Genomic DNA, 24665 nt, shown 5'->3' on the forward strand with positions numbered 1-24665 from the left:
TCCCGTCTTCTAACTGGTAACAATCACCATGGGGTTATCTAGGACAAATATCATCTGTGCCTCCAGCTCTCTGCTCCCCTCCCCACCCACCTTCCAGAATAATGCATTACATACAGATAAACTATTGTTGCAAAGCTACTTCAAAAGGAACAGATCGAAAGATGAGCCTTTCCCCCGACATCGCTCATCTGTATTTAATTCCTGTGAGTGTTTCGCTTATGTAGGCCACCGAGTACTGATGCCAACTCAGCGAAGAATTGTAGGTGAATTCTTGAACCATGAGCCATTGCTACCTGCTTAAATCCCTCCGCTCAAATTGCCATTTCAGCTGTGAGGTTGAATTGTACTGTAATAGGAATTAATGAATAAATCTTTCCAGCTTGGGCACTCTGGACTGATGTTCTGTTTTCCTCTCCAGACAGCGGGACTGCATGAGGCAGTCGGACACCAGCTGATGCTCCGAGATCTCAGTGTGGAGGTGGAGGGGCATCTCTGACCTTTCCAAGTTTTAACTGTAACCTTCGTTGACTATGACAAGACTGTGATGCATTTTAATGTTGTTGATTCAACTCCCTCACACTGGCAGTTCCTGCAGGCCATTACTCCTAAATATCTCATTAGTCTTTTAAACAGAAGTAGTCAACAGAGAACAATAATTGAAAAAAAGACAGGAGGGCCTGTAGTGGCTAAACCAGGCCAGTGTTAGCCATTGGCTCAGGGGCTAGCATTCCTGGCCTTGGTTCAAATCCCAGGGATTTGAGCAGAAAACTTACGCTGCCATTTTAATTCAGTACTGAGAAAGTGCTGCACTATCTTTTAGATGAAGCAATAAACCTTCTGCTGTCTCTTAGGTGGACATAAAAGATTCCCAGGGCACCATGAGAAAGAGTGGGAGATCTTCCCCAGTGTCCTGACCAATATTCATACCTCAATTGGTATCAAACATCAGGTAATGGGGTCATTATCACACTGCTGTTTGTGGGATCCTGCTATGCAGCAGTTGGCTGTCATCTCCCCTACAATGCAACAGCGATTACTCTTCGAAAGTACATCTTTGTCTGTAAAGCTCTTTGGGAAGTCCCGAGGTGGTGAAAGATGCTGAGTAAATGCAAGTTTTTCCCTTTTTTCCCCCTTTTTGTAACTTTGATTGTTGAATGTGGGCAAGGTGCTGATAACAATGGGCAAGCTTCTCCGATCCGCCAGCCCCTTTACCCTGTGCCCCCGCCGGCAGCAGCATCCTCCATTCTGGCAGCCGGCCAACGGGATTTCCCACTCCACCCCACTCCGTCGGGAAACCCGCGGGTGCGCTGCCGTCAGAGCGGAGGATCCCGCCGGCGGAGAATTAGGCTGAATATCTTTACATTCGGTTAAAGCGGCAGCACCGTTATCAGTCAACAAAGCGTGGTTGAGGGGTGTTTCCTGCCAATGAAAGGCTGCTTCTCAACATCATAAATCTGGTCAAAATGCAGCGAAGCATTGTGTGTGAGGCTGTTGCCATGAAATGTCACACAGCACAAGGCAGCAGGGTTTAGTTGAAGGGCAGAACAAGTTTGAGGGGCCGATTGGCCGCTTCTTGCTCTTTTTTCCATCTCCCTTGCTACCAAAGACAGTCGCCCATTTCAAAGGGCCCACCTTGCTGTCTCTGCCTGCTCATTATGGCCCCGTCTTTCATCTCAATAAAATACACATGCTGGGCCATTATGCTGCAGATAATCGTGCCCGGAACTATGGGCAGCAATTCATTCAACTGGCAGGCCTGCTTGATAACCTTCGCTAATAGAGTACAGACAACAAAATAGATCCACCAATAGTTAGACGGAATCCATTCTCAGAGTTCTGCTCTCCATGACCATGTTGGTCCTTGGGTTTCAGTCATAGCATATTGAGTTTTGATTGCCTTGGATTAAATTTTTAGATTTTGTCCCCAGCCCTAAACCTTGTGTGTGTGTGTGTGTGTGTGTGTGTGGAGGGTCCATTTTGTATTCCTAACCACTGGGGTGAGGTAGTTCTGGGACCAATCTCACATGGGCCTCACTCAATATTGGCTTTGGTGCAGATTTTATTTTCAATACAGATGCATAGACCTCTCTTGTCTCTGACATTTCAGTCATACTTTGGCTGCAAAGCTGTTTGGTGTCATGTTTTGTTTTATAACGCCCTGTGAAGCACGTTGGCCGTTTTATGTTAACAGTGCTGTATAAATATAAGTTGTTGTTGGATATCCTGAGGTTCGAACAGGCACTATATAAATGCACATCCTCAATTTTCAGTGACAGCCAGAAAATAGTGGAAATACACTGCAAACCGTTCCGCACCTGCAATGGGGAAAGAAAGGGTTAATTTTTTGGCTCTGGATTTTTCAAATAAACTTCAAGTACCCAATGCTTTTTCCCAATTAAGAGGCATATTAGCGTGGCCAATCCGCCTACCCTGCATATCTTTGTGTTTTGGGGGTGAGACCCATGCAAACACGGGGAGAATGTGCAAACTCCACACGGACAGTGACCCGGGGCTGGGATCGAACCGGGTCCTCGGCAACGTGAGGCAGCAGTGCTAAACACTGCACCGCCGCGCTGCCTATTGGCTCTGGATTGAGCTATTTACTCAAGATCTACGTCTGTCTCCTCTGTTTTACACGCTGGTGGATCTGCTGCAGATTTCTCACATTTTATGTTTTTGCTTTGTGTTCCCAAAGATTGTGGATATCCCTTATGTATCTACTGCGACAATACTGCGACAATACTGCTCCTGATGAAGGGGAAACCTTGTTGAATTAGTGTTAAGGAGCTATAAGCACAGTCTAGAGTTATTAGAAAAGTATGGGAAGTCTGACCTCCTTAATAAAGACTATCCATTTCTCTTAAAGCAGTCAAGCACTGGGGACCTGAAGGTTGGCCGCAAGACGTACCCAGCGACGCACAAGTCAGATTCTCCACATTCATCACCGCTGCCGCCACCATTTCAGGAACCTACGCAAAATGTGAGTATTGCTCAGGCAGGGATTGCCATCGAATAACCAAAACTCTGCTGCACACACAGGTCTGTTAAGAAACATCCATTATTGTTCCATGCCAATCACCAACGTCTAGCTCAGCCACCAGAGTGGGACAGTGTGTGTGCGTGTGATCACCATTACACACTGGGATAGTGTGTGTGATCACCATTACACGCTGGGACAGTGTGTGTGATCACCATTACACACTGGGACAGTGTGCGTGTGATCACCATTACACACTGGGACAGTGTGTGATCACCATTACATGCTAGGAAAGTGTGTGTGATCACCATTACACACTGGGACAGTGTGTGTGCGTGTGATCACCATTACACACTGGGACAGTGCGTGTGATCACCATTACACACTGGGACAGTGAACCATTAGAGAACCATATGGGTTTTTACAACAATGAACAATAGTTTCATGGTCATCATTATACTTGTAATTCCAGATATTTTATTGAGTACAAATTCCTGCCATGATGAGATTCAAACCCAGGTCACCAGATCATTATCCTGGGTCTCTGGATTACTAGTCCAGTGACAATACCACTATGCCACTGCCTCTGGGACAGTGAGTATGCATGATGACCATTACACGTTGGGACAATGTGTGTGATTACCATTACATGCTTGGACAGTCAGTGTGTGATCACCATTGCACACTAGGATAGCATGTGTGTGATCACCATTACACACTGGGACATTGTGTGTGTGATCACCATTACACACTGGGACATTGTGTGTGTGATCACCATTGCACATTGGGACAGTGTGTGTGATCACCATTACACACTGGGACAGTGTGTGTGCGTGTGATCACCATTACACACTGGGACAGTGTTTGTTATTACCATTACACACTAGGATAGTGTGTGTGAACACTGTTACAAACTAGGATAGTGTGTTTGTGATCACTATTATGTGCAAGGATAGTTTGTGTGTGATTACCATTACACACTGGGACAGAGTGTGTATGATCACCATTACACACTGGGACAATGTGTGTGTGATCGCCATTACCCAATAGGATAGTGTGTGTGTGATCACCATTACACACTGGGGCAGTGTGTATGTGATCACCGTTACACACTGGGACAGTGTGTATGTGATCGCTGTTACACACTGGGATAGTGTGTGTTGTTACGATACCTGACGAGAAACCTGAAACAATTTTCAATTTGTATAACTGAGGAAAGAATACCCCATGCCAGGAGAGACGGCTATGATCAATAAGTATCTTTTATGTTAAACAAACTTTAATTTAAACTCATAATTAACCACATTAACATTAAAAAATGGCTTTACAATTGAATTAAACTGTTCTTAAAATAAAAGGAAAAGCTTTAGTTTCACTATAAATATTCTAATCAAGCAACCCAATGTAGTTAAAAATTCACTCATAAATAACATTAGCCGTCAGGGTTACTTGCTTATCTGTGCTGACCTGTGGAGAGAGAGACAATTTCAGGAACAAACTGGAAATCCTTCTGTCCTATCAGACTTGAATCCTATGGCAAACTGCTCTTCAACTTAACATCTTAAAACAGACTGCAGAAGTGCAGACAGACCTGGCTCCTCCAATTAATTACATCATCTGTATACCACAAGGATGTCCCATGGCCTGTTTAGCAGGGACTAAACACCATCCCACAAATTATCCCCAGCACCCCAGAGAATCTCCTGCAATCTAAACAATGTTCCATTAACCATCTCTCTGTAAACAAGTAAATGGTTAAAATAATAATTACCTCACCTTTTACGACATCTTAATTTCAGAGTTAGTGGACACTGCCCAGATGTATTTTATACCAGGGTTTCTAAATCAAATCACTGCCCCAAATATGAAATATAATATATAACAATTTGTACATTCATCACAGTGCGATCACCATTATACACTGGAACAGTGTGCACAATCACCATTACACACTGGGGAAGGTGTGCGATCACCATTATAGACTGGGGCAGTGTGTGCGTGATCAGTATTACACACTGGGACTGTGTGAGTGTGCTGGCCATTACTCACTGGGACAGAATGTGTACTAATCACCATTACACACTGGGACTGTCGATGCATGATCACCACTACACACAGGGACTGAGGCCGATATCTGTAAGATTATAAAAGGGATCAGTAGGGTTTTTGTGGAAGGGTCATAAATTTTTTAAAATATAAATTTAGAGCGTACAATTATTTTTTTTTTCCAATTAAGGAGCAATTTAGTGTGGTCAGTCCACCTATCTTGCATATCTTTTTGGGTTGTGGGGGTGAGCCCCAGTGGCCTGGGGCTGGGATCGAACCCGGGTCCTCAGTGACGTGAGGCAGCAGTGCTAACCACTGCACCACCGTGCTGCCCTAGAGGGGTCATAAATATTCGATAGTCACCATGGATTCCAAAGGGAAATTCAGGAAAAACCTTTTTTTCCTAGACGGTGGTTAGAACTCGCTACCACAATGGGCAGTTGTGCTGACTAGCATATGCATTGAAGGGGAAGCTGCATAAATATGCAAGGGAAAGGAATAGAGCCATGTGTTGATCAGGTGAGCCGGACAGAATGGAGGAGACTCCTCTAGAGATGTTGAGCCGAATGGCCTGTTTAACTGCTGTAAATTCAGTGTATCACGTGTAAAAGGCACAGCACAAATGAAATAGTAACGCAAACGGAAACCTGCAAAAAGAGGGTTGGATGAGCTAACGCCCCCTCTAGTCCCATGCTGGTGAAAACAATCTGAAAGGTTTTGTGTGTATTAAAAGATTATTGCAGCTGATGAAACATGAAAGGGACAAAATCAGAGAGAATGCGATGAATCTCCGACCAAGTCTTCAGCCAAGTGGATAATTTGAGGAGCAGGGCTCTCACGGCAAGGATTTCAATTGTTTTTCTGCCAGTCTGGACTCATTAAGCTGTGTCCTTTACGCACGATTGCAATGAGAAATACATAATCCTATCAAGCACAGCATTATTCTGAACCTAATTGCACTCGTACAGACACAGTTTCACCACTAATGACCTGTGTGGCTCAACAGTGGCATGAATAATGACACATGGCTCTGTGAATCTCTGATAACCGCAAGGTTATTTGTCTAAATTAGACCATTCATATTCATTTAAGGCTGGTATACGTGGAGGTAAACGCATTGCTTTTGTATAATTGGCAGCAGAATCCAGTGTGATAGATGCCAGCTGGGATCTAGAAGCAGCAACACACTGGATGTGGCTCAGGGGGATTTAGTTGAAAAATATTGGAATCTGGAGCAAGCCTGTCATTTGCCTTTGTACAGTGAGCTCTCTGTAGAGCGTGTTTGAAACAAAAATCACTTTCAGATGCTCTGCTTTCATGCATTCTCCCATCGTGCCGATCGTCCAAAGACTGTTAACTCATCCTCGCTGCATTAGAGAGATTGAAATGAATAAAACGTCTCCCTGGGATTCAAACCTGTAACTACCTTGATTGAAGAGCTGGTGCTACAATCACCAGCTTCTGAAATTGATTTGATGTTGAAATCCGTTGAATGTTGTGATTGCATTTTGTAATAGAAGGACTTGCATTTATATGGTGCCTTTTCGCAGCCTCAGGGCGTCCCAAAGCTCCTTACAATGAATGAATTACTCTGTTGCAACGGCAGAGTGCAACAGCCATATTGTACCCGGCCAGCTTCCAACAATGTCTTGATGACCAGATCATCTGTTCTAGTGATGTTGGCTGTTGCTCCTCTTCAAAATCCCTTTCACATCCTCTGAGGGGCTCAGACAGGGTCTCAGTTTACAGTCTGACCTTTGATGGTGTCAGCCAGTGATGGGCAACCTAGGTCAGAGAGTGGGCCGTGCGAGTGTCCCACCTTCATCTCAGCGGGCTGCAAGATTGAAATTGGGCTTGTTCACAAATCATGACCCCACGAATCAGGTTAAGGACATTTAATGCCTGTCAAATATTTCAGAACGAGTTATAGAAAATGCTTCAATGTTGTTAGCAATCAGCATGCACCGCACTTCACTTGCCCTCGCTTTATGTGTGTGTCACCTCAGTCATACCGGTAGGAAAAAAAGACAAAGAGGGAAACCAACAAAATGTGGCGACCTTGCACATGGGCAACGGCCAACAGAATATCTCGTGGGCCGCACTCAGAAGCCAGATGGGCCGCATGTGGCCCCCACCATGTAAGCACCCCCTCAGTACTGCATTGGGAGTGTCAGCCTAAGCTTTATGCTAAACTCTCTGGAATAGATCTTGCAAGTGTGCTGAGCCACTGTAGACACAAAGCCATGAAACCTGATGCTAGCTTTTATCAATGGCAATCGATAGATTGTTGGGCAATCTTCAGCCTTTGACTACATTTCTTGCTGCTATGCATGGACGTGCTCTGAGGGACTCCTGATTAGTTTGGAGACTAGTTTTCTCCAAGGATAATGAACAAGTGATTTCTCATTGCCAGCGGCTCTACGAAGAGGAGGCAAAAATATAATTGCAACTAGATTGGCAAGTCCCACCTTACTTCTTGGTCCAGTTGCAAGCAATGTCTTCAGTAAGATATCTCTTACCCTCATCGAAATCTTGGCACACAGCACTAACCGTCCCTCGATAAAAGGAAGGGCGAAGGTTAAGTTCCCAAACGCATCCCTATCAAAGAGGTGCACAAGAATGACCTGCTGGACATATTGTCCTCTAGGTTTTGCTTCCTCATTATGAATAAGCGTAAGACTTTGGTTTAGAGTCTTCCCATTTTGGAGTGGTCAAGATTGGTCGCAAACATGAACTGCCATGCAATTTGGATCTGTGTACCACAATTTCCTCCAATGTTCCAGACACAAAACATTAAAAAAAAAATTCTGTGTACCCAATTTTTTTTTTCCAATTAAGGGGCAATTTAACGTGGCCAATCCACCTATCCTGCACATCTTTGGGTTGTGGGGGCGAAACCCACACAAACACGGGGAGAATGTACAAACTCCACACAGACAGTGACTCAGAGCCGGGATCGAACCTGGGACCTCGGTGCCGTGAGGCAGCAGTGCTAACCACTGCGCCACCGTGCTGCACTGATACAAAACATTTGAATGAAATAGCACTTCAGTCTCCAGCTACAGCAATTTGGAGCACATATCCGAATTCCTTTCCTATTTTCAGCCCTTCCCTTTTAAGAACTATGCAAATCCAAATTTTGGGGAGATGAAATTTTGGGGAATTGCTGGGTAGGGAGAGTGTGTAACTTCCATTCTGCCCAGGGCTGGGGGAAAGGGGGAAACAATACAATGTGAACCTGGTTCTGTGGGGCCTTGGTCCTGCCCTTTAAATTTCAGTTGAAAGTTTCATGGGTGTGTCTTCTATCTTCACCCCCCCCTATCTCCCTCATCCTCCCCACCAATCAGGTAGGGCATATTTTGGGGGGGGGGGGGGGGGGGGGGGGGGGGGGGGGGGGGTGAAGTTAGGAGACATACCCGTGAACTTCCAACTGAAATTTCAAGGTAGGACCAAGGCCCCACGGAACCAGGTTCACACCCAAGAAATTCTAGCTCCTACGACTTTGACCGCTGATGCTAATAGAATCCAATCATCAGTCCCTGTTGAATCTTTGAAGGTTCAAATCCTGAAGTGGACTCGGCTTCCTATGAGAAATGAAGACTTAAAAAAAACCCATTTGCACAGCCCATTTGGACCTTGTGGACAAGAAACTCCTCAGCTGAACATTAGAGCATTAGAAGTGGGGAAAAGGGTAGGCCGCCCTTCACCCCTTGAGCCTGCACTGTTACTAAGATCATGACGGAACTCCAATCTCAGATCCACTTTTCTGCCATATCCCCCTATTCTTTGGTTGTCTTGATACAGCATATTGAATGACTAAATGTCTACAGCTCTCTGAAGGGGAGAATGTCAAAGATCACAACCCTATGAATGAAGAACTTCCTCCTCATCTTAGCCCTAAATGGCCAACCCCTAGTGACTCCTAGTTCTAGGCTTTCCTGTCAGAGGAAAGGGGGTGTCGGTGTCTATCCTGTCAAGCCCACTGAGCATTTTATATGTTTCAATGACATCACCTCTCGTTCATTCTTTGAAACTCCAGGTGGATAGCAAGGCATAACTGTGTTTTGGAAAGGCAGATTGGGCAGGGTCAGGCACTGTTGGAACACCTCTACAGGCAAGGGCGGAAAACCCCAGACATGCAAATGCCCCTGTCACCAAGATTTGGAGAAGGACAAATACAGACTCTGTTCTGCCACACTTAGGCAGGTGGAACAGAGCCCCAGGACTGTTTACATGTGGTTTATTCATAAGCAACCACAGTCTGCATGTAACCAGGAGCTTTAACATTGTTAAACATCCCGGCGGCATGGTGGCGCAGTGGTTAGCACTGCTGCCTCACGGCGCCGAGGACCGGGGTTCGATCCCAGACCCGGGTCACTGTCCGTGTGGAGTTTGCACATTCTCCCCGTGTCAGTGTGGGTCTCACCCCTATAACCCAAAGATATGCAGGGTAGGTGGATTGGCCTTGTTAAATTGCCCCTTAATAAAATAATTTGTCAAACATCCCAGAGTGCTCCACTGGAGCGTTATCAATGAAAGTTTGACAATGAGTGCTGGAAATCTGAAATAAAAACTAAAATGCTTTGGAAATACTCAGCAGGTCTGGCAGCATGTGGAGACAGAAACAGAGTTAGAGGTCGCACTTTCACCATGTTTGGTTTTGGGTCAGAACAGAAACCCACTGCCGGTGGGAAACTGACGAAAATTCAGATTCCCCCACGGCTAAGCCCCCCCCCCCCCCCCACAGTTTCCTGCCCAATTACAGATGATAGAGGTGGGAATGTAGCTAGGAGTCCAATAAGGTTTGGGAATGTATTTATACTCCCACGGCACCCGAATCTGCCAGGCGGTTTTTAGTAACATTTACAATGGCGGACACATTGTGCGTCAGTTTGAATAAGTGAGCAATCTAAATTGTGGGAAATTAGATTGCAATGGCAGAAGCCTGCATTGCTGACAAGTGTATGCTGCACAGCGATGAATATCCCTTGTTTTAATCCACTCTCTTTTATTTTAAAAAAAAAATTTTTTTTGGAGTACCCAATTCTGTTTTTTTCCAATTAAGGGGCAATTTAGCATGGCTAATCTACCTACCCTGCACATCTTTTGGGTTGTGGGGGCGAAACCCAGGTGCACACACGGGGAGAATGTACAAACACGGTGCCACGGGGCAGCACGGTAGCATGGTGGTTAGCATAAATGCTTCACAGCTCCAGGGTCCCAGGTTCGATTTCCGGCTGGGTCACTGTCTGTGCGGAGTCTGCACGTCCTCCCCGTGTGTGCGTGGGTTTCCTCCGGGTGCTCCGGTTTCCTCCCACAGTCCAAAGATGTGCGGGTTAGGTGGATTGGCCATGCTAAATTGCCCGTAGTGTCCTAAAAAGTAAGGTTAAGGGGGGGTTGTTGGGTTACGGGTATAGGGTGGATACGTGGGTTTGAGTAGGGTGATCATTGCTCGGCACAACATCGAGGGCCGAAGGGCTTGTTCTGTGCTGTACTGTTCTATGTTCTATGTTCTAAACTCCACGTGACAGTTACCCGGGGCAGGGATCGAACCTGGGACCTCCGTGCCGTGAGGCAGCAGTGCTAACTTCTGCACCACTGTGCTGCCTTTTTTTAATGCACTCCCTGTTGAATGTTTCAGTATAAAATGTGCCGGAGCTGTGCCATAGTGATAGTAAAGTAAAAGTAAAGTCCCAGATGACCATAAGCTGCTTTCCCCTTTGAGGGGGAGAGCTGACTGGTGGTGATTTAACCTGAGGATCACCACCCCCAGGTGAGGGGCAAGGTTGAGAAGGCAGGGTAGCACGGTGGCGCAGTGGATAGCATTGCCTCCTCACGGCGCCGAGGTCCCAGGTTCGATCCCGGCTCTGGGTCACTGTCTGCGTAGAGTTTGCACGTTCTCCTCTTGTTTACGTGTGGGTTTCACCCCAAAACCCAAAGATGTGCAGGGTAGGTAGATTGGCCACACTAAATTGCCCCTTAATTGGAAAAAATGAATTGGGTACTCTAAATTTATTTTTAAAAAAGGTTGAGAAGGCTGGAGCCTTCATGAGTAACCTCAGCCGGTACAGGAATTGAACCCGCGCTTTGCATCATGAACCAGCTGTCCAGCCAACTGAGCTAAACCGGCCCCCCAGTAGTGATAAGCTGTGCTTGGCTGCCGATTTGAAAATGCAGCTTTTAATTAGAGCCTTGTATAGGATTGCTTGGGCATGAAAATGTATGCTAAATGACCCCGGTGCTTCATCACTCAGAGTCACTGATGACATGTGGCCATACGGACAGACTCATGGCAGCTGGTAGAGGCAGTGGGTGTGTTCATGAGTTGGCACAGACATATGGCAGCAAGCTGAGTCCTGCTCTAATGAAATGTCTCTGCTGAATGGGCAGTTACACCCACATGGTGCCCTCCCTTTCAGGGGTCTATGTTGACCCTGAATCATGTCAAAACATCAATAACAACATACATTAACACAGGCATCGTCAAACTCAGGGACGCAACCCGCGGGTGGGTGTCGGGAGGGTCGCGGAGCCGTCCGTCGCGGTGCTCCCGGTCGCGCAAATCCGCGCGCAACAGCCGGCTTTTAATAATGCCGGCTGCGAGTGGCCTTCAAAATGGCCAGGAACAGATTAAAAAAATTTGGCTGCACTGCGCATGCATACCCCATCATCGCTGCGCATGCACAAAACCATGCGCATGCGCACCGATGATCGGGCACACATGCGCAGTGCGGCCGCATTTTTAAAAATATATTGTCGCAGCCTTTTATTTTTCAAGTTCGGGGGGGCCAAAGGGACCATTGGGGCCAACGGGACCCAAAACTATTTCCTGCATTTTTGTCAGCAACAAACAAGGTAAGAGAAAAATGGCGGGTCGCTCAGGTCAGCCGGCGTGGGTCACGGAGGCCGGCCGGCGTGGGTCGCGAAAGTCGGCCGAGTTAGGTCCCGAAGGTTGGCCGGTTGGTAAATAAGAGTCCCCAGAGAAAAAGTTTGAAAAACACTGCATTAACAATATTTATTTATTTAATTCTCAATGTTGAAATCCCGATCAGCGATCGGCCAGAGAATCCCCGTTCACGACCAAATCGGAGGCGGCGCCACGTTTGCGATGCTCCACCCCCTTCAAAACAATATTCTCAGAGAGTACACTGCGCAACGTATCGAGGGCCTCGGGACATTTCCTGAGGCCCGCCCCCGATATTCCGCCCCCGACCGGCCAAGTTCCCGACGGCGTGGGTCTCCCATGATATCACCCCGTCGGGACCCCGATCTGGCAGCTGCGGACTCAGTCCAGCAGTCGGGGGAGGGCTGATCCACGGGCAGGGGGGGAATTATCAGGGGCTGGGGGCACTGTAGGGGGGGGTGCGAGCCAGGCAAAGGGGGGGACTATTTCACAGGCCGGGTCCGTGAGCGGCCACCGGCATGTAGCACAGCGTGGCTGCTGCAGGCCGCCGCCGTGCGAATGCGTGCACACGGACCCGGCAATTCTCTGGGCTGTATCGGCAGCTAGAACCGGGTGATCTACGCTGCTGGCATGCTAACCCCCAGCCAAATGGAGGATCGGTGGCTTTTTTACGCCATTTTTCTGCGGTAAAACGCCACATTTCCCACGCCGGCGTGGGTATATAGCCTCAAAATCTGAGCCACATTAGGAGATATCAGAATGGGTGACCAAAAGCTTGACTCTTTTGGGCAGCACGGTAGCATTGTGGATAGCACAATTGCTTCACAGCTCCAGGGTCCCAGGTTCGATTCCGGCTTGGGTCACTGTCTGTGCGGAGTCCGCACATCCTCCCCGTGTGTGCGTGGGTTTCCTCCGGGTGCTCCGGTTTCCTCCCACAGTCCAAAGATGTGCAGGTTAGGTGGATTGGCCGTGAAAAATTGCCCTTAGTGTCCAAAATTGCCCTTAGTGTTGGGTGGTGTTACTGAGTTATGGGGATAGGGTGGAGGTGTTGACCTTGGGTAGGGTGCTGTTTCCAAGAGCCTGTGCAGACTCGATGGGCCGAATGGCCTCCTTCTGCATTATGGATTCTATGAATGGTACTCATTGTATCGAGGCCGGGGTGGAGTGTGGAGGTCAACTGTAGCATCGCTTCTGCAGGCCCACTATACCCAAACTGTGTTCCATTATTCTGTTTGTTTTTTAAATGCTTCATTACACTGTCGTGGAAGTGGTGGGCCCACTTTTACTCCCAGGCCCACCTCTCTTTGTGCTTATTCTATTCTATTTAGCATTCGGAGGTTGCACACTTGACTTTTGGTCCAGTGTGAAATTAATTTATCAGTATTAAATTTAGTTTGTCATGTGTCTCTCCAAAGTTGCATAGCTGATCCAAATCTATCACATCAAGCCATCAATCACATCATCCCCTTTGCAAGTCATTAGCCACGTCATCCTACTCTGCTATTTTAGCACAATATCACAACAAATGCTTAGACTGGAATTTTCTGGCAGTTCTCGCCAGCGGGATCCTCTGGTCCCGCTGACAACAGGTCCCCGCCCGTAATATTTTACTGTAAGGCTGACCGAGCAGTGAAGTCAGATCATGAACACATGACGCAAGTTTGAAAATGCTACATTCTTACACTGATGTAACTCTGTACTGATCTCAATTCACTTTTCAACAATACCTTCAAGGATCAGTGGAGTCATTGAGAACCCACTGAATCTTATTATGAGCCCAGACCAGACGCCAACCTTTGCTCAGATATCGGACAGAAACTCAATATTTGTAAAGCTGTTTAAAAAGGATATTTAGCTTCAGGAGTGACTCCGCTCACAAATAGGGAATGGTATATTGAAACAAACTTTATTATTACCTCAGTATTAAACTACCTTTGACATCATTAAAGAAATAGCTTACAATTACCAGTTAAACGACGCTTAACGATATAACGAAACAAACTCCTCAAACTTAGGCATACAAGATGATAAAAGGTATGGATAAAGTAGACGTGGAGCGGATGCTTCCTCTTGTGGGGCATTCTGGAACGCAATGTCGTAGTCTTAGGATAAGAGGTAGCAAATTTAAAATGGAGTTGAGGAGAAGCTACTTCTCCCAAAGGGTTGTGAATCTGTGGAATTCGCTACCACAGATTGCGGGGGATGCAGCGACAGTGAGTACATTTAAGGAGGAGTTAGACAGATTTTTAATTGTTAATGGGTTGAGGGGTTATGGAGAATGGGCAGGACGGCGGAGTTAAGGCCAGGATGAGATCAGCCCTGATCGAATGGCGGAGCAGACTCGATGGGCCAAATGGCCTAATTCTGCTCCTATATCTTTTTTTTTTAATTTAGAGTAGCCAATTATTTTTCTTTTCCAATTGAGGGACAATTTAGTATGTCCAATCTACCTAACCTGCATATCTTTGGGTTGTGGGGGTGAATGTGCAAACTCCACACAGACAGTGACCCAGGGCCGGGATCGAACCCTGGTCCTCAGCTCCGTAGGCAGCAGTGCTAACCACTGTGCCACCCCTCAGGCAATATATTGTTGACTGCAACAAGAAACTTGGATGATTTTTATTCACCATCTCCACCATATCCCTCCTCCTCCAACCAATCAAGGGACATGGAGACCAATGATAGCATCCGCATCATCGGTTTGGTTACAAGAAACTAGATCGAAGCCTCTCCAGTCTGTATGACCTTACACCTCACTAGTTGCTGCATTTATACAATAGACTGTTACATAGGCTCAAATTCTTCATTGGAATAACTACCCTTCATGTGCTGTTCTTGGCCCATTGGAAAGGTTCCCCTGGAAGTGTGAAAAGATGGAGCTTGGCAATAACTATCAAGGTGGTGTTGGAAGTTGAAAAGTGAGGTGAAGCGTCTGCACTGTTTTCTTTCATTCACAGGCCTAAGCCTGGGTGTCGAGTGTGCAGCTGTCACACAGAACGAGCACATGTCACTTCCCCAACAGAAACCTGACCGTTACGTCCATTTAGTTGCACAGGTTTGAACTGCCTTGGAAAGATTGCAACGTTGCATGTGGGAACTCACTACATTTGAGTATGGGTCAAAGATCGCGTTTCTGCATCGTGACCCAAGTTCTATGTTGTGTGCTCACATCACCAGCGAGACCCGCCTTTTCTTTACTCGCATCCAAACATTATTACATTCGTCAAGTGTAATCTTTCCTTGACCGAGAGTATAGGAAGAAAACATACTTCTTGACCTGAGTTTCTGAGCCCGTTATTAAGAGATTTCCATTTTCAGTCCAAGGTCACTGTACCCAGTGTGGTTTCTTCCAGACTAGAAGCACCCAACCTAATGACCAGGGCGTTGGTTCAGACTGTAGTGGAAGCTAATTAAAAAGTCTCTAACAACTAATGCCTTAACATCTTAAGAACCAAGGTAAATTAATGTAATCATTCAAAATGGCCGTGTCATTGAAGGCACCCTATTTTTTCTGAATTGGAAGGTTGTGAGTTTAAATCCCACTTGAAAACTTGTGCACAAAACTTTCAACTGACACTCCAGTGCAGCATTGAGGAAGTACGTGTAAAAGGTCCATTGGCACTATGTTGGAGAAGAGCCTGATACCAGAGGTTGATACCCTGGCCAATGTTTATCCCTCAATCGGCATCACAAAACAGATTAGCTGGTCGTTGCTGTTTGTGGGAGCTTGCTGTGCACAAATTAGCTGCCTTGTTTCCTGCAACAGTGACTACCCTTGAGAAGTACCTCGTTAGTTGTAAAGCACTTTGAGACATCCAATGGTTATAAATGCTGATACACGAATGAACGTTTTTCTCATTTGTTTGCAAGGGTGCAAACCCTCATTCCGTTTGACCAAAATTAAGGCCGATATCTGTCACTCATGCTATGTGGAATTATCCAACCTATTCATTTTCGGAAAGGCATACACAGCACATGTATGAGTTTTTAGTTCACAGTCTTTGATGGGTGAGGGTTCCCACCGGCAGTGTGAAGTTGGTGAACTGTATATTGTACGCGAATTTAAACTGTAAACCTGCATCCTAACCCCGGCAACCCATTCACCGCATTGTCAACCTCATAGTAAAGCGCTTTCCTTTCAAAGAATATTTAAACAAAACAACTCCTCTCCACAAGGTTGTGTGGCAACCTGCGTTCCCTTAACAAGATGATGTGAAACCAGACCTGCTCAACGCTGAGAAATCCCATCCCAATTGTGATTGCCAGATATGAGTGATGGGCAAAAATATTAAAGGTGATGTGTGGTTCACTGAAGCACTCCATAGCTCTGAATGTGACAGAGTGAGTTGGTTTTATATGAAGTCAGTGTGTACCCGTCAACCCATGTTACAGCTTTGACCTGCAGAGTACATTCAATCCAGAAAGAAGGAACTTGCATTTATATAGCACCTTCCATGATCTCAGGATTTCCTAAGGCACTTTGCAACCAATGAACTACATTTAAAATGTAGTCACTGGTAATGTTAAAAATGCAGCAACCAATATGTACAGCAAGATTACACAGTAGTACTGTGATAATGACCAGAGGGATAAATATTGGCCAGGAGTCTTCTGTGAAAAGGTACCATGGCATTTTTCACACCTACCTAAGAGGGCAAGCAGAGGCTTGGTTTATCATCTCATCCACCAGTCACCCCTTCAACAGTGGAGCACTCCTTCACAGCGGCATTGGACTGTTAGTCTGGAGTGGGTGATCAGGTCTCTGGACTGGGGCTGACTCCAAGGCAAAAGTACAATATTGCCACTGAGCTGGAACAGCCAGAGAAATGCACTTAAATTTAATTTAAAGATTGCCTTATTACCCACGCTCCTCTTGACTCATTCAAAATGCCAGGAGCAGAATATCATGAGAATTCGGCAAGAAAAAAATACCTCTAGGTTTTGTGCAAGTTTCAGAATGAATGCAAAGTAGCACAAGGTGACTGATACTATGTGGAAAGTTGTTATTTGAAAAGTTAATTCGGAAAGTTCAGAAGAGCAAGTGTGATGATAGAAATCTGTGAATGGAGTGATATTTCGAGGCAGCATTGATGCAGGAGATGGATGTATCCCATCAATTTCTCTGCACGGCTGAGTAAATTTTCAAGCCCGGTGCTAATGGCAGGGATTTGTTGTTTTAGCATTGAGGGGAAGAAGAGGATAGCTCATGCTGGAAACCTGAGAGGCATGGACAAATACACCCTGGGTCACTTGCTCTGAATGACCCATTTCAGTGCATGAGGGATAATGTTTTCGCTTGTTCAAATGGAACCGGTGCTGTGATTGAGCAGTGGACAATGTGCAGGTTGATAATTCCGGCAGGAAGCAGTCGCTCCCCTGACAGGTGAATAGTTGTCCCTTCCTACCCTGTGATCTCACAGTTAATGGGGGTCTTCTCTTTGTGCAGCCGCCCATGAAAGGGGAATGTATTCAGATATGAAGTCTGCTTGGGAGGAGGATGGGAAAATACTAAAGGCAAGAGGAGAGGTGGGGGGGGGGGGAAAGAAAAAGGAACGTTTAAACATAATGGAAAGAAAATTGGGAAACAGAAAGCAGAGCAGCATGAAAAGGATTTTTCCTGGAATCAGCGGCGGCACTCCCCATGGCACTGCCAGCCTGGCACCTTGGCACTGCCAGGCTGGCAAGGGCATGGCAGGCCGGCAGTGCCAGGTTGCCCATGCCAAGGATCGGTCCTGGAGGTGCCTTGCCCTTAAGAGATGGGATGAAGGGGGGGGGGGGCCTCGGAGACCTTTTAAGAGGTAAGTTGGGTGCAGTGGGAGAGGGGTCTGAAGGCTCAGTCAGGTAGCTGAGGGGGTTCGAAAAATCTTCCCCCCCCCCCCCCCCCCCCCCCAAAACAGTGCAATCCTCTTCCACACATACGCCCAACAGTGCAATAATCTTTCACCACCCAAACAGTGCAATACTGTTTCACCCCATCCCGCCAACAACAATCTTTCACCCTTCCCACCCCCCAACAGTGCAATACTCCTTCACCTCCCCAACAGTGCAATATTCTTTCAGCACAGCACCAAAGTGTCAGGCTAGTTTATGTGTTCAAATCTTGGAGGAAGGCTGACAACTCTCAACCTTCTGAATGACAGTCCAGGTTGCTGGCACTGAGCAGAGCTGCCATTTATATCATTATCTTCTACAGTTTTAAGCTTTGAAATCCCTCACAGCTACAGGCTAAATTTAATGCACTAATTAATTTGAAAGTAAATGTTATTTGCAGGTTGCCTCGGTTCCCTGGTCTTTTTAAAAAATAAATTTAGAGTACCCAATTAATTTTTTTTCCAATTAAGGGCCAATTCAGCCTGGGCAATCCACCTAACCCGCACATCTTCGGGCTGTGGGGGTGAAACCCACGCAGACATGGGGAGAATGTGCAAACTCCACACGGAGAGTGACCCAAGGCCGGGATTCGAACCCGGGTCTTCAGCGCCGCAGTCCCAGTGCTAACCACTGCGCCACATGCTGCCCTTCGCTTCACTGATCTAACAAAGTGTCCTGCCAACACATTTTCCCAATCACAATGCCCTCTTTAAAGGCCTTTTTACCTTTCGCATTTCTCTTGTGAGGATGGGATATTGGCTTCTGCAGTTCTAAATGTAATGGGCGATTTAAGGGTTAAAAGCCTGGGGTCAGTGTGGTTTATCTGGGGGAAGTCCCTGGAGAGTTAATGATTTGCAGCCTGCCTGCAGAGATATACTGGGTGGGAATTACTGGCTGCGTCCTGCCCGAATGGAGGGTGGTGGTGGTGGTGGTGGCGATGATGATTATGGAGAGGCCTCTTCCAGAATTTACCCGGATCTCGCGAGACGGCACAATCTGGATCCGGCCCACTGTGGGCGGGGTCAGTATTTGGATTTGGTAAATCTGCATATCAGAATTAGTAGCTAGTCTCATTCTAATATCCACTCGCCTGATCTACCCGAGGCTTTGGGTGCTAACCCCTTTGCCTGAGAGGCCTTAGGCGAGTGCTGTTCAGTACTGGTCCCACAAACGGGGGACCAGGTGGAATGGCACTTGCGTGCGGGGGGGGTGGGCAGAGTGACACCCTGGCACTGCTGGTGCCACCTTGGCACTGCCAGCCTAGCATCCTGGTGGTGCTACCAGGGCATCCTTGCAGTGCCAGTCTGCCCAGGTGGCACTTCCAGGCTGGCAGAGGCACTGCCATCATGCCCGGCTGGCAGTGCCAAGGTGCCAGGCTGGCATTTTGCCCATGCTGCGAATTGGGCCTGGGGGGGTGCCCTGCCTGCAAGGTGGGGGGGGGGGAGGAGGGTTGCTGGTGCCGTGGACCCCCTTATAGGTGGGTAGAGGGCATTGGGGTCGTGTCAGGGTGTTGAGAGATTGGGGTGTCATTTAAGAATGGCATTCCCATCTCCTCCTGTACTGGCCAGTTCTGGCAAGTGCTCCTCAGTGCAGGAAATGAGTGGCCTCAGGGGAGTGTTCCCCGTTGGATTACCCTAAAAAACCAGAGTGCCATTGGATAGAGGGGTCATTCCCATTGCTTGTAGCGCCAGGAAGGACCCATGATTTCTTCCCAGAATGGACTCTCTTTTTCTTTGGTTAGATCGTGGCCATGTTTTTTTTAATTTTGAAGAGGTGAGGTCAGTGCTGGCTGGAGTTCAGAGAGACACGGTGCCGTTGTGTGAGATGCTGTGTGGAGAGAGGCAGTTTGGAGAAAACCGGTAGTGAGACAGAATTTCGGAGAAAGGCTTTTTGGAAGTGACGTCTGATCTCTGATCTAAGCCCTTGTTTTTCTTGAGAACAGGTAAAGACAGAGAGTCAGTGAGTTTGGGGAAGCTTTGAGAGAAGGAGCAACTGAATTGCCATCTGCCTGATTCTGAGTCCACAGTTCTTTTCCAAGTAATATAGTTTACACCGTGACACTACTATTTTAAAAGCAGAGCAGCCTTGTCTGGAGACAAGGGAAAGTCTGAAACAAATCAAGTGAAACAGCCATTTGAGGACCTTCAGACAACAGACTAAGAAAGGGTTCCCAAAAGAACCAGGATCTGTTTTGCAATTACCGTATCACTTTAGGCCTTGCTTGTGTAAGGCGGGGTGAGAGCTGTACGTGTGTTTTCTCGTTGTTTAATGGGAAATTGAATAGTAGTTTTAAGGTGTGTGACTGCACTGTTCTTTTTGGGTCTAAAGTTAAAAAGTTGAATATTGTTATTCGTAATAAAATTTTGTTAAAAAATAACCAAGCTCTATTTCTTTCCTTCCACACAGTCTTAAAAATAATACAAAATATTGGAGTTTTCGGTCCAGTATTCTAGCCACTGTTGGGGTCTGGTCAGGGATCTTAATACTCTAGAATGGATCACAGAGTCCTGGAGTTGGCTTATTGGGTTCACATTGCTGAAGCAACACAAATCTCTCATAATATAATGTCTTTAATGTGAAAAACATTCCACAGCACTCCACAGAGAACATTTTGAACGTTAAGACAAAAGTGGAGAGATTGAAATGGGATTCAAAAGGTGTTAGGCCGGCTAAGAGTCTAAAGGCCCTGTTCTGTCAGGCCCCAATGTCTGTGGGCATCACTGAAAATAGAGGGGTGAAGGAAAGTAGGGATATAAAAAAGGAATGGTTGAGTCCCAAAGCGAACGTGTAAGGTTTAGAGAGATAGTGGCTTGGTCAACGTGGTCAGTGTTTGTGAAAAAAATATTCTTATTCTCCTTTTTCACATTTTCTTCAAAATTTACACCCCACCAACAAAAAGTAAACGGTAACGAATACAATGTCAATCCCCTTAATAACAACAACGATCCCATCCTCCCACCAACCCCCAAACAACGGTCCGCATAACAATATAAGCATCAAATAAAAAGAAACCTCCCAAGAAACAAAAGAAAAAGGAATCAGGAATTGCCCATGGCCATCATTAACATATATAGTTGATCACTGTGCTGCAATAATGCCTCTTCCACTTCCTTCAATGTCTCACCCTGCTCCCGCCCCTCTAATATTCAAAGCCATCCAATCATCGAAAGTGTACTGTGAATGACACTCATGAATTATAGATTCCTCCCCCTCCCCCCCCCCCCCCAACACTCACACACAGATTCCTCCCCTTCACTTCCTCTTGTAAACTCCTCCCCCCAGCATCGATTCCTTCCCCCAACTTTTCACCCCGGCTAGACTCATCAAAACCTGTTCTACCAGGCTCCGATTTCCGCAGACCCGCCCCCACCTCACTCCCGTTCACTGGCCGGCTTAAACCAGCCAGCGTAGAGCCCCCGCCCGGGTCTCCTTTCCCCCCCTGCCCAGTGCCAGGGAAACAAAGAAATCCCCTTTAACACACAACCCCAGCATACACACCCAAGCCCAAAGAACCATCATTGCAAATGAAAGTCCCAACTCTTCCCTTGTCCAACTATACACCAACACAGTGAAAAAATAAAGTTACATGAGGCTACATCAGCACAAGACCCGCTCTCAGTCTCATTTCTCAATTCTGCCACAGTCCTTCTGCATTCACAAACCCCTCGGCTGTTTCCGCCATCCCAAAATAAAAGTCCTTGGACTTGTAGGCCACCCTCAACTTAGCTGGATACACTATGCCGCACTGCACTTTGCTGTTGTACAGTGCCTTCTTCACCCAGCCGAAGGCCGCCGTGTCCTCGCCAACTCCACCGTAAAGTCCTGGTATACGCGTATACCAGGTCCAGCCCACTGCACCACCCGCTTCTGCTTTGCCCAGCACAGGACCTTCTCCTTCACGCTGTACCTACGGAAACAAACAGTCACTACTCTTGGCGGCTCACTCGCTTTTGGTATAGGCCTTCACGACCTATGAGTACCCCTCCCCCAATAGCTCCGGCAACATCGTGACAAAATACACCGTCGGCCTCGCGCCTTCCACCCCTTCGGGCAGTCCCACGATCCTCACATTCTGCCACCTGGATCTGTTTTCCAGGTCTTTCATTTTGGCTCGCAGACCCTTGTTGGTCTCTTATCATCCTCCGCAGCTCCTTCCCCATCGAGGTGAGTTGATCACTGTGCTGCGATAATGCCTCTTCCACTTCCTTCAATGTCTCACCTTGCTCCCGCACCTCAGCCGCTGCACCCGATACCGCCGCCCTCCCCGGGCAATCGTCTCCTCCGCCAGCACTTTCAATACCACCCCCATCTCCTTCTTCATCACCTCCATGTGCTTTGTGAACTGTTTTTCAAGTTCCACGACCATCACCGTGGTCATTCCTTCTGCCGTGAGCAATGGGGCTTCCCTCGGCGCCCCAGCCTCCGCTTTCCTTACAGTTCCCGCGCCGACCTTTCCACTCACCGGCGGACTTTCATTAGCCCCCTTTTCACGGCTGTTTTTAAAAAAAAACTTGGACATTTCTCCTCAATGTGTCTCCCTGTCAACTCTTTCAGCATCCGTTGCCCCTGGGACCGGGCATTAAAACCCCGAAAATTGTATTCCTGAGCGGGAGACCTCCAACATGCGGCTGCCTGCCGTCACCGGAATTCTCAATATGGCCAGTGTTAAGGATGTCTTAAAGGAAGAGAGCCTGGTAGAGAGGGGCGCGGGGGGGGGGGGGGGGGGGGGCATATTCCGGAACGTGAGGCCTAGGCAACTAAATGGAACCAACAGTGGAGCGATGAAATAGAGGAATGCGCAAGAGGTCAGAATGAGAGGGGCACAGATAGGGTTATGGGGCTGGAGGAGATTGCAGGGATGGAGAGGGGTCGAGGCCCTGGAATGATTTTTTTTTAATACATCCTACTGTCACTATATGGTTCATTGATTCTCTACAGAGTATAGTGGGTGAATGGGCATGGAAGCTCGGCCACAGAGGATAGGTGGGTGGCATATGAGGTTCTATGGATGGGGCATGGGAAGTGTGTGGAGGGTGAGACCTAGAATGCCTTTCTGTTTTTATTACAATTGGAACAAAGTACCTCAGCACTGAGGTGGGCCATTTCCCGCCTCAACACTGCCTCCATGGCTGCCCCCGAACATTTTCAGCTCGCCTGACTGCAGCATGTCCCAATATAAATGTGTTGATTTCCCTTGCATAGTATTCTTGCAAATTGTCCTGATGAGTGCAAGATGAAATGTTTTGACAAGCTCTGTCTCTTTTTTTCAGCAACAGAACGGGTTTAGCAATGTAAAATATGGTTGCACGACATTTATTGTTATTCTGTGATACGTACAAAGGCACTGAGAGTAGTGGTTAGAACAAGTGCCATTTGGGGCGGCATGGTAGCGCAGCGGCCTCATGGCGCTGAGGACTCAGGTTCGATCCCGGCCCCGAGTCACTCGCCGTGTGGAGTTTGCACATTCTCCCCGTGTCTGCCTGGGCCACGCCCCCACAGATGTGCAGGGTAGGTGTTACATAGTTACATAGAATTTACAGTGCAGAAGGAGGCCATTTGGCCCATCGAGTCTGCACCGGCTCTTAGAAAGAACACCCTACCCCCTACCCAAGGTCAACACCTCCACCCTATCCCCATAACTCAGTAACCCCACCTAACACTAAGGGCAATTTTGGACACTAAGGGCACTTTATCATGGCCAATCCACCTAACCAGCACATCTTTGGACTGTGGGAGGAAACCGGAGCACCCGGAGGAAACCCACGCACGCACGGGGAGGATGTGCAGACTCCGCACAGACAGTCACTCAAGCCGGAATCGAACCTGGGACCCTGGAGCTGTGAAGCGATTGTGCTATCCACAATGCTACCGTGTGGATTGGCCACACCAAATTGCCCCTTAACATAGAACATAGAACATAGAACGATACAGCGCAGTACAGGCCCTTCGGCCCTCAATGTTGCACCGACATGGAAAAAAAACTAAAGGCCATCTAACCTACACTATGCCCTTATCATCCATATGCTTATCCAATAAACTTTTAAATGCCCTCAATGTTGGCGAGTTCACTACTGTTGCAGGTAGGGCATTCCACGGCCTCACCACTCTTTGCGTAAAAAACCCACCTCTGACCTCTGTCCTATATCTATTACCCTTCAATTTAAGGCTATGTCCCCTCGTGATAGCCACCTCCATCCGCGGGAGAAGGCTCTCGCTGTCCACCCTATCTAACCCTCTGATCATTTTGTATGCCTCTATTAGGTCACCTCTTAACCTTCTTCTCTCTAACGAAAACAACCTCAAGTCCATCAGCCTTTCCTCATAAGATTTCCCTCCATACCAGGCAACATCCTGGTAAATCTCCTCTGCACCCGTTCCAAAGCTTCTACGTCCTTCCTATAATGGGGCGACCAGAACTGTACGCAATACTCCAAATGCGGCCGTACTAGAGTTTTGTACAACTGCAACATGACCTCATGGCTCCGGAACTCAATCCCTCTACCAATAAAGGCCATCACACCATAGGCCTTCTTCACAACCCTATCAACCTGGGTGGCAACTTTCAGGGATCTATGTACATGGACACCGAGATCCCTCTGCTCATCCACACTACCAAGAATTTTACCATTAGCCAAATATTCCGCATTCCTGTTATTCTTTCCAAAGTGAATCACCTCACACTTCTCCACATTAAACTCCATTTGCCACCTCTCAGCCCAGCTCTGCAGCTTATCTATGTCCCTCTGTAACCTGCAACATCCTTCCGCACTGTCTACAACTCCACCGACTTTAGTGTCGTCTGCAAATTTACTTACCCATCCTTCTGCTCCCTCCTCTAGGTCATTTATAAAAATGACAAACAGCAAC

General features: G+C 47.3%; 1 protein-coding gene across 4 annotated transcripts in view; it reads left to right on the plus strand.

Moving 5' to 3' along the window:
- The window catches only part of ccdc85ca (coiled-coil domain containing 85C, a), a 238332-nt gene that overhangs the window by 199406 nt on the left and 14261 nt on the right, over nt 1-24665 (plus strand). For 2 of the 4 annotated variants that reach the window (XM_038774577.1, XM_038774595.1), the window contains one exon: nt 2867-2980. In XM_038774577.1, coding sequence (XP_038630505.1) covers nt 2867-2980 — 114 coding nt within the window. The remainder of the gene's footprint in view (nt 1-2866; nt 2981-24665) is intronic. The other 2 variants (XM_038774586.1, XM_038774602.1) reach the window with 1 other exon arrangement.

This window comes from Scyliorhinus canicula, chromosome 2, assembly GCF_902713615.1.
Source record: "Scyliorhinus canicula chromosome 2, sScyCan1.1, whole genome shotgun sequence".
Lineage (NCBI taxonomy): Eukaryota > Metazoa > Chordata > Chondrichthyes > Carcharhiniformes > Scyliorhinidae > Scyliorhinus > Scyliorhinus canicula.